Raw genomic sequence first — 18970 nt, forward strand, 5'->3', positions numbered from 1 at the left:
AGTGATTCTCCTGTTTACAGCCTCCCAAGTGCTGGGATTACAAGCATGTACCACCACACTCAGTCTCAGTTGCCATCTCAGCACACTGGTGGCGGGGCTGGCACAGTAGGCCTGAGGATTGAACCCCTGGCCCCGGTGCCTGCTTATAGGAGCTTTAATCCACTGAGCTATTTGGCTGGCTCTCTGAAACCATTTTGTATTAAAACCGTTTTCAGCCTTCCTTTGTCTTCCATAGCATTGATGTTATTGATTAATATTCCACTTATTTCATAGACTATTTCTTAATTTAGATTTTCCTAATGTTCTATCATGAGTTGATTCAGAATATGTTATTATAACATTAGATATTTGAGGCATTGCATCTATAGGTATTGCATCCAGAGGCTCATGTAGTTTTAAAATTATGTATAAAATGCAGGCTGAGGTGTATTTTAGTGCTTTCCTTTTTGCATGGGGTTCTGCAGTCCATTCCCTAGCCCTGAAAAACAAATAAAAAATTTTAAAGTTTTGCATAAAATAGTTTCTGAAGGTAAAGTAGTAATCTTTTTTTTTTGTTTTTTTTTCTTTTTTTTTGAGACAGATTCTCACTTTTGTAGTTCAGGCTGGCCTGGACTCACTGTGTGACCCAGGCTGGCCTTGAATTTATAGTGATCCTTCTGCCTCAGCCTCCCCAGTGCTGGGATTACAGGCCTGCACCACCACACCCAGTTCAGAGTTACAATCTTATGCATAGCCTACTCTATCCCTTGCTGCATATTATTGTCAGTGCAATTCTATGTATTCTGTGAGTTATTATTTCACCTCAATTTATTATTTATTGTTTACCTACAAAAGATACTTTATTATTAACTTGTATTGTTTTTCAGTTATTTAGGAAGTATATTTTCTTCTGCTTCATTAGTTCTTAAATAACTGTATTTTACAAGCTGTATTCTCTTCTTTTGCTTATTAAGTACAGATTGTGGGTAATGAACTCTCACAAGCTTAATACCCAAAGATCCCTTTGACAGACACAATCTGCAGGATAATGAGCTCGTATACCTTAATATTTCTAGCTATGCAAGAAGAGGCCTTGAAGCTCGTGTTGCTGGCTTTAGAAGATGGTTCTGCTCTCTCACGGAAAGTTCTGGTACTTTTTGTTGTGCAAAGACTAGAACCAAGATTTCCTCAGGCATCAAAAACAAGTATTGGTCATGTTGTGCAACTACTGTATCGAGCTTCGTGTTTTAAGGTAAACATTAAACAGCTGTCTAAAGGTTACATGCCTATATGTGAGGCACTGAATGTAAGGAAATAGTTTGATAAACTTTGGACTCAATAGAAAAAATTATCAAATTGGATAGTGAAAGTGGACTAAAGAAACCTTATGTATTTACATTTATCATCTTGAAACAGAATCAGAGCCAGATTATGATGGCACACATGTGGAATCCCAGCACTCTGGGAATCTAAGACGTGAAGATTGCAAGTTCATTTCCAGCCTGGGTAACTTACAGTTTTGTCTTGAGTAAAAAAAATGAGCTAGCAGTGTGTGCAGAGACCCTGGGTTCACTCTCCAGTACCCCTCCCCCCAAAAAATGGGAATGAGGAGAAGATCTCAGAGATCATATTGTATGCCATTAGATTTGGTCAACTCTGTAGCCCATTTTTTATCTCACTGTCTGTAGTGATTAAAGCCTTTAACCTAAAAGTGGCCTGTGTATTTTAGAGATGACAAGAAAGTGAAATTTTAAGCGATTAACCCACTTGGCATTCTATGTAGGATTTTTTTGTTTATATTGTTGTTTGGGGGAAAAATACGATGTTTTAAAGCATAGTGTCATTATCTAGTAGGCCAGGGGGTAGTGAATAGTAAGAAGTAGGAAGCATGTTGAATCATTTTAAGCTTCTACATAAGAATGTAGGCTATCAGCTAATTCTTGAGCAAGACGCAAGGATTTGGAAATAGAAGCTTCTGTGAAAGTAAAACATGTACATTTGAAACCAGCGACTATTTAGGCTCTCTTGCTTATTTTAAAGCCCTAAAAGTAAAAATAATACAAACCAAAAGAACAAAACTTCATTTTCAGATTGCTCACTTTTCGATAACAGGTAATTGATGATGCAAATGTGATCAGGTGGATTCATTTAATTGTACTTAATGAGGCTTGTGGGGCCCTGGGAGACAGCTCAGTACAATAAGCGCTTCCCTGGCAAGCGCAACAGCCTGAGTCCAATCCCTGGTTCCGCCAAAAAAAAAAAAAAGAGGCTTGTGTATTATCTGCTTGATATTCTGAGTGTTTGATTTCATGTCTTTAGGGAGGCAACAGTTGAAATGAACCTCTGATTCCTCAAACACTGTGCTTTTAGCTGAGCATTAAAATTACACAGATAGTTTGTCATTCTGAAATAACTATGTTTTCACACTATGCACCACTGATACTGTGTGTGGTTTTTTTTTTTTTTAATAGGTTTCGTACTAACTTGTGGTTTATGATTGTTGTACTACTATACCTGGTACTGATTTGACGTTTGAATTACACTGATTTAGAAAGTTACTTCAGTTTTGTATTCTTATTTGATGCACCCTGCTGAATACTTCAAAATGTTAAAGCACTATTTGGATGAGTAAAATAATATCATGCTGATTTAACTGCCAGAGGACTTCATTGGGGTGATTTTTAGCAAACTCACCACTGTTCAAGGTCTTTTGCTCATCTTTATCAGTTTAGAGATGTGAATTTTGTGGGTTTATAATGTGTAGACTAATCTTGTATCAATTTGATTGACTTAATTGTGTCAATTTGATTTGAGATACCAGGGGTATTGGTACAGCATACTTCTGGGTGTTCATGGTTGAATCACAGTAGTGTTTGACCATGGGTACAATATCTGGTCCCTTGCTCCTCCTTTTTGGCACTGTTGCCCTTTCCTGCTTCAGCTAAGCATTTTTGGTCTGCCACATCTTTCTGCTATTGTAATTATGCCTTTGAGGCTATTGGTCATGGACTGAATCCCCTGACACAGTGAGCTAAATTAAACCTCTCTTCCTTGAAATTTCAAGTGTCAGGTATTGTGTACTAGCAGTGGAAAGCTAGCCAAAGGAAAAAAAAGAGAGAGAAAAAGGCCAGCCAGATAGCTCAGTGGACTAAAGTGCCTGCTTAGGCAGGCACAGGGACCAGGGTTCAATCCCAGGAATGCTGTGCCAGCCCCGCCCCCAAGCCCTGTTGAGATGGCAAGTGTCACTGGACCTGGTGATGAGCACCTGTAATCCCAGCACTTGGGAGGCTGAAGACAGGAGGATCGCTAAGAGTCTGATCTGTGTAGTGAAACCATGTAAACCCTGTACTAAATACATTAAAAAAAACCAGACAAACACGTATAGTAGATTCTTTGTTCCAGATCAGTATCTTCCTAACCAAGATAACACACAAAAGATTATTAGTTTTATTAATTTGTAATGAGATTATTGGCTTTATTAATTCATAATGAGAAATGTGATTCCTATGTCCTGGAACTAGAGATGTTTGTTCAGCAAGTACTCTCTCACTGAGCTACACCCCTGAGACAAACAATTTTTTAATGCTTTGAATTCTTACAGATATTGTCCTGTAAAGCATATCAAATGTAAGTGTGGAATCAGCACAAGGGGAAGTTCTGATTCTCGTTTTTAGTGCAGTAGTTCTCAACTGAAGATACATATCAGAATCATCTATGGAGCTTTTAAAAATACACAGGACTCTAGAGATTCTGACTGAGCTCATCTGAAGTGGTACTTGAATGTTCATATGTACTTTTTAGTTATCTTTGAGGGTTCTGATTCAGTGGACCTAAGAGTGTATCTTTCAAAACTTCACAGATGGTTTTGATGCACATTGTTTTTAATAGGATGGACTTTGTTAAGTCACCTGTGTCCTTTGTTACTTCAATTGTTATGCTGTTCAGGGTACCCTGTCTGTTGCTGAGTGCTACTACTTAAGTGGTTTTGGTTTTTTCTACTATTTTGGTTGATACTTATTTTGCTTTTTGTGTTTAAGTAGGTTATGATAGAATATAGGTGATTACTCATACTCTACTCTTCGTGCCCTTTTTTCTCAGTACCCAGTACCTTTGTGCTGAGCTTTATCCCCAACCTTTTTGTGTTTTAAGACATGTCTTGTGAAATCATCATATTGCCCAGTCTTGGTTCTAACTTGTGATCCTCCTGCTTCAGCCTTCCAGAGTGCTGAAATTGTAGGCACGCACTGAGATATCTTCTATTCTTTCTTAAATATCTACAATTTTATTGATCAAGTATTTTGAGGGTCCCAAACTGTTCTCTAATGTATTTATAGATTCTCAAGGTCAGTTGTGAACTCTAATTCTCAAATGGTTGCTTGATTTCTCCCATATTCATGTTCTTGGAGGCATGTTACTGTTGTGTGATATACTAGCAACAGCAATAAAAGCAATTGATGAAGAGGTCTGTTGTTATTTTCCTTTACTAATGAGGAAAACTAAGTTTTGAATACTTTACCTGATTTGTACAATCTCAGTTTTAGAACTTGGACTAGTTTTATGTGTTCTAAATCATAACAAACTTTCAGTTATCACTAGTCATTGGCAAGTGTTAGTGGTTCAGGAATAAGCGTATATCATTCGTTTGTGAAAATCATATATCCATATACTTCCATGTTTGGATTACTAGAAAACTTCACTAGTTCATTTTATATGACTGTGGAATAACTTGTATAACTTTTGAATTTGTATAAGTAAGCCCAGTAGAGTTTAAAGGTGATGATAATTTCTGTGGTGGCAGAAAATTCTTAATTATTATGTGATAGTGCTAATATATATATCTACCTATTGATTCACTTTCCTTGTATTTCTTTTCTTTCTTTCTTTTTTTTGTAATGCTAGAGGTGAAACCTAGGGCTTTGCTCTGACAGGAGTTCTTGGTTTTATATCTTAATCAAGCCTCCACTGCTACCAAAGTGGTGTTTACTAAAATGTAAATCTGATTATATTACTCCTCTGCTTAAAAGTCCTCAATGGCTTCTCCTCATCAGGGTATTTCTTACTGTAATATGTAGTATATAAGATCTTCTGTGACTCTTACATGGTTTATATCTTACCCTTTAATTATGTCCTCTCCTTTTTCATGTCTTTATTTTACAGCTTTCTACTCTTTATAGAATTCTGTTTCTTACTGTAGTTCATGTTGATACAGTTCATGTAAATACTCAGCTAGGAGAACCCTTTTCTAAGATTTCTCTCTTTGCCATTCAGATTTAATTGCCTTTCCTCTTTGTTGCTATAGAGCCTTATAATTGCACTCTTACTATAATTTTCTGTTTACTAATCTTTTCTTTACCAGTTGCTGAACTGATTGATGACAAGGACTATGTTGTTTATTTATGTAAGTTCTGTTTTATTCCAAGAAGAATTTGTGATTTAGACATTATTTATCCCTCTTATTTCTCCTCAAAAAATAAATGAATTGGTTTAGGAGAAAAAAGTATAAATCATTTCTCAGAATTTTTTTTTCATTTTTAATTTTTTAGGTTACCAAAAGGGATGAAGACTCTTCTCTGATGCAGCTAAAGGAGGAATTTCGGAGTTACGAGGCATTACGCAGAGAACACGATGCCCAGATTGTTCATATTGCTATGGAAGCAGGACTCCGCATTTCACCTGAGCAGTGGTCTTCACTCTTATATGGTGATCTGGCTCATAAATCACACATGCAGTCTATCATTGATAAGGTTTGTGAAATTAGAGATACTGATTTTATTTATGTAGTTAATTTATTTGTTACCAGGATGAACTCGGGACCATGTGCTTGCAAGGCAGGTGCTTGTGCCACTGAGCTATATCCTTGTCCTTCTAGATACTGATTTTATACTATTGCTGTTACGTTGAAAAGTATTGGAATAAAGATGTTTTTCTACCTAAATCCTGATAAACTCATCTATATTGAAATATATTTAATATTTTTAACCTACCAAACTCTGTAACTTAGCAACATTATCTACTATAGCATGTTGATTGTTTACCCTCATGATTCACGTAAGAGCTATAGCTCAGTGCCAGTGCCTAGCATTTTAAGAGTATCATCCTGCAGGTCAGGTGTGGTAGCGCACCCTTATAATCCTAGCACTGGGGAGGCTGAGGTAAGAGCATTGTTGTGAGTTCGAGATCACCTGGGCTATAGAGTGAGTTCAAGGCCAGCCTGAACTGCATAGCAAGATCCTGTCTCAAAAAAGACAAAAAAAAACAAAAAACAAAAACATACTGCATATTACTGCTTTGGGAAAATACCAAATTAGAACTATGAAATACTATTTCTACTGAGTATATATTGTTTTCCACTGTTGTAAGGATCAAAAAAAATCCTAAATCAAACCATTGTAAGTCAAGGATTCTCTTATGTTTTAAAGAACTAAAGGGCCAGGGAGATAGCACAGTAGAGTAGCCTGGCAAGCAAAAGGTCCTGAGTTCAATCTCCAGTACCACAAAAAAAAAGAACTAAAGAGACAGTTGGAGATTTCATGTTTTAAAATGGGACCTTTTCTTTTCTCTTCTTTTCTTTTCTATTTTCTTTTGTTTTGCTGTACCAGGGATCAAACTCAGGACCTTGCTCTTGCCAGGCAGTTACTTATGCCTCTGAGCTGTATCCCCAGCCCCTTGGGACTATTTCAGTTCGCCTTTGTTTCTTACTACTTTTTTTTTGTGACAGGGTCTTAAAATGTAGTTGAGGCTGGTCTTAAACTCACTGTGTAATCCAAGCTGGCCTTGAACTCACAGTGATTCTCCTGCCTTAGCCTCTGAAGTGCTGAGATTACAGGGGTGCACCACTATGCCTGGCCTCCCCAGCACTGGGATTACATATGTGCGCCACCACGCACAGACTCCGTCACCATTTCAGCACAGTATTTGGTACTGGAGATGGAACATCAGTCCCTGTGCTTGCCTCAGCAGGTGCTTAGTCTGTTAAGCTGTCTTGCAGCCTATACAGGCTTTTTAAAAATTAATACTTTTTAATTTTCAAAATTAAGGGATATAACAGGGAATCAAATATATTACCATAAAAGCAGTTAGGCTTACAGTCTCCAATTTTATGTATATTCCAATCCCGGAGAGTAAATACAGGTTACAAATGTTTTCTAAGTGTCTAATGATGAGTTTCATAGGGCAGATTCTGAGGTGACAGTTCAGTTCATCACTGATGTTCTGTGGAATCTGAAGACACTTGAAAACCAATTACATAGCTAGTCTTTTGAAAACATTTGAATAAATGTGTTTCATTAGAACCAGAATAAAAACATTTTCTTTTTTGTTTGTCAGCTGCAATCTCCAGAATCATTTGCAAAGAGTGTCCAGGAATTGACAATTGTTTTGCAACGAACAGGTGACCCAGCTAACTTAAATAGACTGAGACCACATTTAGAGCTTCTTGCAAACATAGACCCTAATCCAGGTATGTTGGGAATTGCTTACATGCTTGTACTTTGTCTGCCTAGGAGGTAAGTACCACAAAAATTTACTGGTAACATCTTTTTCCTTTTACTCCATCCCCTTGACATTTATTTTAGATGCTGTTTCACCAACATGGGAGCAGCTAGAGAATGCAATGGTAGCTGTTAAAACAGTAGTTCATGGCCTTGTGGACTTCATACAGAATTATAGTAGAAAAGGCCATGAGACACCTCAGGTATGTACATTCATTGCACTACTTTTTTTTTGTTTTCTTTTCTTTTCTTTTTTGGTGGAGCTGGGGATTGAACTCAGACCCTTGCGCTTGCCAGGGAAGCACTTATTCTACTGAGCCATCTCCCGGCCCCTAATTTGTTGCACTTCTGACTGCTGTTATTTCTTTAACAGTTTAATATCCTGTACATCTTAACCCATTTAGTTAATAGAGTCTTTATGTGACTCTTTTGTCTCATAAGCTTGGTCGGTTTAGTTTTGCTTTGGTTTTGTGTGATGCTAGGGATTGAAATCAGTGCCTTGGGGCTGGAGAGATGGCTCAGTGGTCTAAAGCACCTACTTAGAACAAGCTTAGCAAAACACAGGGACCGCGGTTCAATCCCCCAGCACCACATGCCAGCCAGCCCGCCCCCTGGTGGGCTGAGCTGGCCACACACACACACACACACACACACACACACACACAAATAAAATTAAAAAAAAAAAAAAAAAGAAATCAGTGCCTTGCACATGCGAGGCAAGCACTTTTCCACTGAACTATGCCCCCATCCCTCTCAGAAGTTTTATTATCTCTATTGTTTTCAAAGAAAATCAGTTTTTAGTGTAGGTTGCTGATAAACATTTAGAGAATATCCTAGATATGAGTTCTCTAAATTTTAAAATCTTTTTTTATAATGTAGTCATTTCTATATATATTTTTAAAATTTTATTTATTTGTGTGTGTGGCCAGCTCAGCCCACCAGGGGGTGGGGCTAGCTGGCATGTGGTGCTGGGGGATTGAACCACGGTCCCTTTGCTTTGGTAAGCTTGTTCTAAGTAGGTGCTTTAGACCACTGAGCCATCCCACCAGCCCCCTTAAAATCGTTTTGATAAGTATTGATTCCTTTCAGATATTTTATTCAGTTCTTCAGTGGGAAGTTGTCACTTTTACCTCTTTTATTATCTCCCAAATAAATTTTATTTGCAGTATGTATGAAATTGGGCCAGGGAGATAGCTCAGTAAGGCCTGAGTTCAGTCTCTGGTTCCGCCGAAGGGAAAAAAAAATTGTGGAATTCAAATTTTCATTCTTCTCAAGAAGTTAAATCCTAGGGGCCGCGGAGATGGCTCAGTTGAATAAGTGTTTCCCTGGCAAGTGCAAGGGCCTGAGTTCAATCCCTGGTTCTGCAAAAAAAAAGAAAGTTAAATCCTTGATTCTAATAATAACTTCCATTTACTAAATTATTATGGGTCATGTGTTGCCCTCCCTCTCCCTCCACCCCCCGGGTGCTCTGAGATAGGGCGTGGTGGTGTGCACCTGTAATCCCAGCACTTGGGATGTTGAAAACAGAAGGATTACTATGAGTCCCATCTGTGTAGTAAGACTTTACATAACTTATTTCTAATCCCGACACCTGTCTTCAAGGTAGTTGTTATTTACAAGTCAAAATTTAAAGAGGTAAAGTAACATCTAAGATTATGCTGTCAGGGCTGGTGAGATGGCTCAGTGGTCTAAAGCACCTACTTAGAACAAGCTTAGCAAAGCACAGGGACCGCTGTTCAGTCCCCCAGCACCACATGCCAGCCAGCCTCGCCCCCTGGTGGGCTGAGCTGGCCCCCAGCCCCAAATACAATTAAAAAAAAAAATAATAAGATTATGCTGTCAGTAACAGAATTGGGAGTAAATCTACAGAGTCTATTATCTTTTCAGTGTTATCCATTGGACTTTATAATACTCAGATGTGAACTAAATGTTTTTATTTTATTAGAGTCACATAAATAATAAACTCAGGACCTCACACTTGCCAGGGTGAATTAGTAATTTTTCACTTTTTTTTTTTATATTTATTTATTTTTATTTATTACATTTATTTATTGTGTGTGTGTGGCCAGCTCAGCCCACCAGGGGGCGGGGCTGGCTGGCATGTGGTGCTGGGGGATTGAATCGAGGTCCCTGTGCTTTGTGCTTTGCTAAGCTTGTTCTAAGTAGGTGCTTTAGACCACTGAGCCATCTCACCAGCCCCTTTATCTTGGTCTTAACCATCCAGGAGAAAAGTATAAAAATGAGGTATATAAAGTAAAGCCAAAAATAAATAAATAAAGCCATATTAATACGATGATCTGTAAAAGGCTTAAGTCAATAACGAGGATAACCCACTAATATTATAGACTGCTAGACAGTGTTGAATTGTTTAGCTGAATTCAAACACCTATAGTATTTAGATGCCAATAGAATACCCACCTCTGATAGGACTAAACAAAAAAAGGGGGGTACAAAGGAAAGATCAATTTATATTTATATATACAAAATAGGATAAATTTACAGCCACTTTCACTTAATTCAATGAGAAGAAAGAGGTGTACTAATAGTGTTTGTTTATTTATTTATTTATTTATTTATTTATTTATTTATTGTGTGTGGCCAGCTTAGCCCGCCTGGGGGCGGGGCTGGCTGGCTTGTGGTGCTGGGGGATTGAACCGTGGTCCATGTGCATTGCTAAGCTTGTTCTAAGTAGGTGCTTTAGACCACTGAGCCATCTCACCAGCCCTGTGATACAATTTTAAGATAGTAATGAATTAGCATGAAAATAGTTCTTAGCTTTTTTTCTTGGGCATTGTTTTGCCTGACAAATAAATAGATGTAAAGTTTGAACCAGTTTCAGATACTCTCTAGAAAGAATATAAAATGTTGTCTTGGAATTGTGCTCCATGGCACATAACAGAAAACAATGGAATGGTAATTGTTTCAGAATAAGAATTGCAGATACAAGGCCTGGGAGATAGCTCAGTAGAATAAGCACTTGTCTGGCAAGCACAAGGGCCTGAGTTCAATCCTGGTTTCTGCCAGGAAAAAAAAAAAAAAAGAATTGCAGATGTAATCATTAAGGTTGGAACTTCCAGGAGTGAATAATAATAGAAATCTTTTTCCCACATATTGAATGTTTTCCTTTTTGTAGCCTCAGCCAAACAGCAAATACAAGACTAGCATGTGCCGAGATTTGCGACAGCAAGGGGGTTGTCCACGAGGAACAAATTGTACCTTTGCCCATTCTCAGGAAGAGCTTGAAAAGTAAGTTTTAGGAATTTTCTTTCACACGGGTTTCATTTTTTATGCTTTTGAGATTGTCATACACAGTCTTGAGTCTGTGATAACTCAAAAATACAAGTAAGTTAATGTTTTAGGTTAAGATTGCAAAAAATAACTTTTTCTTTTGAAACCATTAGAAATTAATCTGGATACAAGATTAATATAACAAGTGATTTAAGACCTTATCCAGGGACCTTATTTTGAGACCATTTAATAGCTGGAATCCATGATTCTTTTACCTGTTGAACAATAGGCATGTGTATCAATTCTTAGTGAACATCTTCATCTTGTTTTCGTATACTTTATGGTCAAAATGAGCTAATTTTATCCTTCCATATACCCCATTCTCCATCCTGCTCTTCCTCTGTGTACCCTGCCCACAGTGTCTATACCATTTTATTAGAGACTGTTGTCAGTTGGTTTTCCTTCAGCTTTCCCTACTTATTCATCTACAAAGTTCTGCCAATTCAGTTTCTTACATATCTTTTAAATTTCTTTGTTGTATCCATATAGTCACAGCTCACATCCCCTTTTTTAAATCCATTGTTGCCTCCTAACTAGTCTTACTTAAATCAACTGTTGCTCATCTACTCTCTATTTGCCACAAAAGAGAGTAATACTTTAAAAGTGTAGCTCTATTCATGTTACTCCTGCATCTGTCTTTGATATTTTCTTATCATAAGGATAAATATAGAAAATCTGGGTTATGGAAAGAATGACCATCATAAAAAAATTGAATAATAACAAATATTAGAGAGGCTGCAAGGAAGAAAATTCTTTTACACTGTTGGTGATCATGTGAACTAGCACAGTCACTATGGAAATCAGCACGGAGATTCCTCATAAAATTGAAACAAAATATTCCATTTGACACAGCTACTCCCATCTAGGTTTCTTCCCAAAAGAGTTAAAGACATCCCATTACAGTGATACATGCATATATGTGTTTATAGCAGCACAGTTCATAATAGCTAAATCTTGGAAATGGCCCATATGTCCATAACAGATGAATGGATAAAAAAATGTGATATTTATACATTAACTAGAGTTCTACTCTGTCATAAAGCAAGATAAACTAGTCATTTGTAGGAAAATAGATATATTTTGAGACCATAAAGTTGAGTGAAATATCAGACACATAAGTTTAACTATCACTTGGTGTGTCTTATCTGAAAAACCCATAGTAAAAATAAAGATCAAAACAATAAGACAACAGGAAGTAAGGAAATATATCTTTCTTAAAGGGAAAAGGGACTAAGAGATGGAGGGTTTGGGGATTTATTTAGTTCAGTGGTACAGCACCTGCCTAACAAGTATAAGGTCCTGAGTTCAATTCCTTATACCATTCAAAAAAGAGAGATATGGGGGTAGGAGTGCAATAGGGGATGAAAAAATGGATTTTGATGTGTTATGTACATGTTGCAACTCCAGCCAAAGAATAGAAACATTATGTACTACACACATGTATGAATAAACTAAACTGAAATTTAAAAGAAAATTGGGTTGTGCTCTATAAGACTTTGCATTTTCTCATCTGGGCTGCTTTTCTGATCTCTTGTCACAACTCTCCCTAATTTCGCCTTATACTCCAGCCACACTGATATACTCGCAGTTGTTATATGGCACTATGCTCTTTCACATAATGCTGTTCCTTCTAGCCTTACCTTTGCGGCTCAGCTTTTAGCCTGTTCATCCTTCACTTTTTTAAGAGGTTTCATTCCTGATGATGAGGTTCTTTGTCACACATACCACATTTATATTTAGTAGTCTATTTTAGAAGTTGACAGACTTTTTTTTTTTTGTTTGTTTTTATAGAACAGGGGATTGAACTCAGTCCCTTGCACTTGCCAGGCAGTGCTTATTCTACTGAGCCATCTCCCCGGCTCTTTCTTTCTTTCTTTTTTTTTTTTTTTTGACAGATTTTTCTAGAAAATCTAAGTAGTAAATAGTATTGGGTTTGTGTGCCGCACAGTTTTATTACAGAAATTCAAGTCTGTATTAAAAATCATAGGAAATGTGTAAAATGGACACTGCTATAATGTTTATTTACAGCAAAAAGCAACTTTGATCCACATGCCATGGTTATGCAACCCCTGATCTAGTTATTGATATTTATCTTGCTTACTTAAGTACTCTTGAACTATATCTGTCTTATTTGTTGTCTTTTTCCAGTGCTAGCACTCAGCTGTGCATATAATGAGCTCTATAATAGTGCTAGTTTTATAGAGAAAATCTATGTGTTAAAAAAAGAACAGCAACATGTTTCTCTTGAATTTTTTTTCCTCTTGAACCTTGGCTTCAGGAATTCTCAGAAGAATGTCATTTATACTCAGTCTAACTCTATATAGAATTTCACATCAAGATAATTTCTGAGATTATAGGAGACATACTCATCTAATCCATACCTGAAATTGAGTTGGTTTTTTTTTTGTTTGTTTTTTTTTTTTTTTTTAATTTAAAATAGAGTTTTTGAGAGGACCTTGCTTGGAAGCATTTACATTAAAGCATTTCAGAGTGGGAGCTATGTGGTTTCATTACCGTTTCATCAAGTGGTGCTCCGGCTGCAAATCCATTATACTTTCCATATATCATCATGCTGGCTTTCTACTCTTGTGTCCAGGAGTTGGTTCTGAACTGTAGTATCTTTTTACTAGAATTATGATAGTAGTAAAGATAACAGCCAAAATAATTGACCAGATTTTATGTCTGGAACCATTTTTAGTGTTTCACACATTAACCCAATTTATTTATTTTTTTCATTTTTATCTTTTTTATTTTTATTTTATTTATTTTTTTCAAACCAAATTGGTAGGACAGTTTCAATAATTAATACATTGCATACATTCTTCCTAGTGGTTAACTGCTGTACGAGATGTGGAAATGATGTCCTATTTACATACACTATTAGAACAAATTCCTCTATTTGTTAAGAGAATGTAACTATATATTCTAACCATTTTGAATACACAGATACAAAATGGACATTCATCTGTATCCCCTTTTTTTTTGTTTATTTCTGTTATTTGAATATTATAGGTGTGTTAACTCAGCAAAATATTCCAAAAGAGTCCAGTAGTCCATAATAGTATTGGGTCTTCCGCTTCACTGGCAATGTCTGAAATTGTTGACCTGAGTCCCCTACGGTTCAACATAACACCATGGCTTTACTTCTTCTTTTTTTTTTTTTTTTTAATTATTTATTTATTTGTGTGTGTGTGTGTGTGTGTGTGTGTGTGGCCAGCTCAGCCCACCAGGGGGGCGGGGCTGGCTGGCATGTGGTGCTGGGGGATTGAACTGCGGTCCCTGTGCTTTGCTGAGCTTGTTCTAAGTAGGTGCTTTAGACCACTGAGCCATCTCACCAGGCCCGACCATGGCTTTACTTCTTATACTTCATTTTTATACTTTTCTGCTGGATGGTTAAGACCAAGATAAAGCAAGACCTATGCAACAAGAGTTGTAGCTTTTGGGTCTGATAAGGTCAGTAAAATCCCCTCAGGATTTATCCTGAGATTCTGTACCTCAGATTGTAGATCCTTTGTCAGTGTCAGCCGTGTGGATGAGTCATGGCCATTGCTTGGCCAATGTGCTCTCTGTGAAAGCCTGAGAGAATGTTTTCTCTCCATGTGACTCTCCTTAGGCACACTGTACACCATCGATCACTTTCCTCTTTGTCCCCATAATCTCCTTGATCAGAAAATTTGGGACACTACTGAGTTATGTGATGTTACAGTACAAATTCTCATATGTCCTGAGTCCTAATTGACCTTGGAAGGCTAGGGCCAAAATATTGGCTTTCCTTGCAGCCCTCCTTTTTCTCTAATTTTGGTCTGCAAACTTAGGTTGTTAACCCTCCAGAAGAGAAATTTATTGTTATTACCATACAACCTAGGTTGTTGAGCTTAACCTCACTATCTGAATATCAAACATCTTAGGCATAATATGGAACAGGTATTTTTCATTGAGTACTGATATGTTGAACTTTAAGTCCCTACAGAATATGATGAAAAAACATTTAACAATTAGAATATATTTTAAAAATAGGCATTCCAATTTATTTTACTAATTCACTGGCTATTTACCTGATACTTCCCTATGTCCCAACCTTTCCTTTCCATGTTGACTATAATTTTTTTTCCCTGAAGTACTTACCTAATCATGTCCATGTCTGGCTTCAAATTCTTAGTTGCTTTCTCAATACAGCACAAAAAAATCTGGTCTGAATCTAGCCTTGTAGTATTACTCTTGTAAATAATTGTCTAAGGTACATCCAGGGGGCCTGCCCCTTAGCTCAGTTATTTAAGTGGCTGCTTCAACAAAGCAGTCAGGCTCAGGTTGCTGTGGTTTGATCCCCGGAACTCAAGCCAGCCAAACCTGCCCTGAAGGCATTCTGACCCAGCCAAAAAAAAAAAAAAAATTCTTAAGGTACATCCAGTTAATCATTGTTGTTGTGGTACTACATGAATTTCTTTTTTCCTATTATAGATACTCTTATGTGCTTTTCTCTATGTAGAAAGCTGTTTCTATTCATATTCAGATATTTTCTCTCAGCACACTACCCCCATTTGCCTTCATGGTATTAATTTTTTCCTTCACTGTAGTACTATAGAACTTGGCTTAGGCCATTTCATGTTGCTGTAATAGAATTTCACAGACTGGATAATTTATGGTGAAGAAAAATGTACTTGACCCACAGTTCTGGAAAATGGAAAGTCCAAGATTGAAAGAGCATATGTGAAGACCTGTTTTGCTTGATAATCCCATGGTAGAATGTGGAAGAACAAAAAGAATCAATGTATAAGAGAGGGAGAGGGAAAAAGGAGAGAAAAGGAGTTTAACTCAGCCATTTAGCAAGAACCCACACCCATAATAATGGCATTAACCCATTATTGTTATCTTAACATCCTGCCTCTCATGCTGTTGCATTGAGGAGGAAATTTCCAACACATGAACACCTTTAAACCAGAGTAACACTATACATAGCAGTTACAACTAATAACTGTAAAATTGCCCCATTGCAATTATTTACATGTGTGTTTTTTCATTGGCTTTGTCCATGTGTTATTCAGCTTTACATTTCTTGTACCTAACAAATATCTGTTGTATAAACTCAATATGTTGGTATCTAAAAAGCAAATAATCTAGTTTTAGTTTTTATTTCCAACTAGTTTAATTCTTTTTTGTTGCTATTAAAACAAATAAAAAAAATAAGGATCATTCAAAGGATTAGAGGTGTTAGTATCATTATCTCAACTTGATTTAAAATACGTGCTACTATCTCAAAGTTTTGAGACTAGGATATCTTTAGTTTACATTAAAAATGAAACTGTCAACAAGTGTTTAACTTAGGTAAATTAATTTTATTCCTATTTGCTTTTTCTTCTTCTCTCAACCAATCAAAATGTAGATGTTCAACAATCTCTTTAGAATGAATATTGGAATTCTGTTTGAAAGAATTCCTGTATTCTCAGAAGTGTCAAAAACTGGATTAGCTTACAGATATTTATAAGAGATTATTATGTGATTAGTACTGTTTTCCCCACTTTTAGTGGGGAAAAAGGAACAGTAAACATGTAAATAATTTCAGTAGTTTGGCGGGCTACAGCAAGAAATTGGGTTATTGGTTTTGTTGCAAATGATTATAGGGCTTATTTGATTAAGTTGTCTTAGAAGTGTTACTTTGGAGCCAGGTGTAGTGGCACATGTCTCTAATCCTAGCACTTGGAAAGTAGAGGTATTAGGGTCTTGAGTTTGAACTCAGCCTGGGCTATTAGTAACTTAGACCCTGTCTCACAATAAGAATAGAGCTGGGGATGTAGCTTGATGTGAAAGCCCTGTGTTCAATTCCCAGTACCTCAAAAAAAAAAAAAAAAAGGAAAGATGAGCTAAAATGCCTCTTAGTGGTAGAGTGTCCCTCATTTTGATCCCAAGTACTGTAGCAATAACAAAAAGCAGTGTCACAGTGGTGCCTGTGAATGGAGACCATTTAACTGCTACAGTAGTCAGGTGTCAGTTTGGTAGTATGGTCATAGAAGTGTAGCAGTGGAAAAGATGAAAAATAGTCATAATTTGGGATTCATTTTTGAAAGCAGTTGACAGGATGAACAGGTAGACTATAAATGAGCCAAGGAGGCAAGGTTTGGCGCCTTCGTAACAAAGTATCTTTTATTGAGATGGAAAGTGTTTTGGGACTGGAAATCAGTAGTTCTCTTGGCCAAATGAAGCTTAAAGCTTATTTCATATGTATGGCACAAATGTTCATTAGACACCTAGTATCCAGAAGACCCTATATCATATGCTAAATACAGAAAACTGCCTAAGAAGTGCAAATCTGAACTCACTGGACTGACACTGAAGTAGAAGAGACCAGCATGAAACACAAAAGTATGAAGTACAGTATCTAGTACCTATTGGAGCTAAGAAGAAAAACGATACAGGATGAAAAATAATAATTAAGAAGAAATGACAGACATCTGAATGAAGTAATAGTATGTAAGAGAAATATAAATACAGGAATGAAGTCTTCAGAAAACTTTCTAGGCTTGAGATGTGGGGTGCCAAGTGGAGAGATTAACTTTATGGAAACTGGAATCTTTGTCCTTTTTCTTAGTAAGATTGTGCAGTTACAGATACAGGAAGGTTAGTGGAATTAGCATTAGATAATTTTCTTCTGGTTTCATCTTGGTTAAGTGGGAGATTACCATAGGCTGTGGAGGGGAAAAGAATGTTAAGAGGGGCTGGTGAGATGGCTCAGTGGTCTAAAGCACCTATTTAAAACAAGCTTAGCAAAACACAGGGACTGCGGTTCAATCCCCCAGCACCACATGCCAGCCAGCCCCCGCCCCCTGGTGGGCTGAGCTGAGCTGGCCACACACACACACACACACACACACACACACACACACACACGCATAAATAAAAAATAAAAAAAAAATTAAAAAAAAAAAAAAGAATGTTAAGAGCTGGGAACATAAATTTAGTAAAGAAGTATGTTAAAGACTTGTTTGGTTGCTTAAAATGATTGTCTTCACCAACATGTAGCTATTTGAGAATAGGCACAGAATAAGTGCACTATTTGATTAGGGTTTTACCATGTTAATAAATAATACGTGAGACCAGTAAGTTAAAGGTATGTAAAAGGGAGGGATTAATGGTGGATAAGAAATTTTAAAATGGGTAAAGAAGGGTACAGGTACTTGAGGGAGCTCATGGATAATTTTAAAAAGTTACAAATAGGAAGGCTGGGCATGATGGTGCAAACCTGTAATGCTGGCATTCAGAAGACTAAGGAAGGAAGATTGCTGTGAGTCCAAGGCTGTCTTGAATTATATAATTCAGTGTCAGCCTAGGCTATATAGTAAGACCCTGTCTCAAAGAAAGAAAGAAAGAAAGAAAGAAAGAAAGAAAGAAAGAAAGAAAGAATCAAACAATCAAACAAGTATGGGTTTCAGAGTATAAGTCCAAGCCTGTAGTTGCTCAGATGCCAGTATACATATGCCAGTGTACCGGTATGTATCCTTTCCTTGTAACTCACTATGCCTCACTTGGTTAAGATTTCACTTACCTGATTCCTCTCCTTTGTTGTTTTGGTTTTTGAGACAGGATCTTGCTATGTAGTTCAGGCTGGCCTTGAACTCACTATGTAGCATAACCTGACCTACATCTCTCGCTATCCTCTTCCTTCAGCCTTTAAATGTTGGGATTTACCTGGTGCATGCCACCACCACCTGGTAATTCCTTTTCTTTTTTTTTTTTTTTTTTTTTTTGTCTTTCTGAGACATAGTCTTGCTATGCAGTTCAGACTGGCCTTGAGCTCACTTTGTAGCCTAGGCTATTGAATGCCTAGCCCCCCAAGTGCTGGGATCATAGGGGCATGCCCCTATGCCCATCTCAGAAAAGTCTATAATCCAAACAGTTTTTACTTTAGGCATAAAGTAATCTGAGAAATGTAATATAAAATGTCTACATTTTGGTATAGTGCTTAGAATGAATTTGAATGAAATTTCCTTAAAATTATACTATAACAATTTAATAGCAATAGAAAATACTTTCAATTCTTTTTTTCTCTTTTTTATATATTTAGTGCAGGGTCGACAGGGTGTGACTACATAGATTGGACTTGTAGTGATTCTCCTGTTTTTCATCCTCCCGAGTACTGAGTTTGCAGGTGTGTGCCACCACACCCAGTGTCAGTCGCAGTCTCATTGTACCCTGGGAGTCAAACCCTGGCCTCTGTGCTC

At 37.1% G+C, this 18970-nt stretch overlaps 1 protein-coding gene and 1 non-coding gene across 2 annotated transcripts in view; both read left to right on the top strand.

Moving 5' to 3' along the window:
• The window catches only part of Rc3h2 (ring finger and CCCH-type domains 2), a 63760-nt gene that overhangs the window by 19383 nt on the left and 25407 nt on the right, over positions 1–18970 (top strand). Inside the window, exons 5-9 of the mRNA XM_004641627.2 lie at positions 1056–1231; positions 5523–5723; positions 7306–7438; positions 7554–7672; positions 10603–10715. Coding sequence (XP_004641684.1) covers positions 1056–1231; positions 5523–5723; positions 7306–7438; positions 7554–7672; positions 10603–10715 — 742 coding nt within the window. The remainder of the gene's footprint in view (positions 1–1055; positions 1232–5522; positions 5724–7305; positions 7439–7553; positions 7673–10602; positions 10716–18970) is intronic.
• On the top strand, positions 7114–7220 carry LOC111812720. Its single transcript, XR_002818142.1, has one exon. It is a non-coding gene; the product is annotated as a small nucleolar RNA SNORD90 (small nucleolar RNA).

Source organism: Octodon degus, unplaced genomic scaffold (assembly GCF_000260255.1).
Source record: "Octodon degus isolate 3935 unplaced genomic scaffold, OctDeg1.0 scaffold00138, whole genome shotgun sequence".
Taxonomy (NCBI): Eukaryota; Metazoa; Chordata; class Mammalia; order Rodentia; family Octodontidae; genus Octodon; species Octodon degus.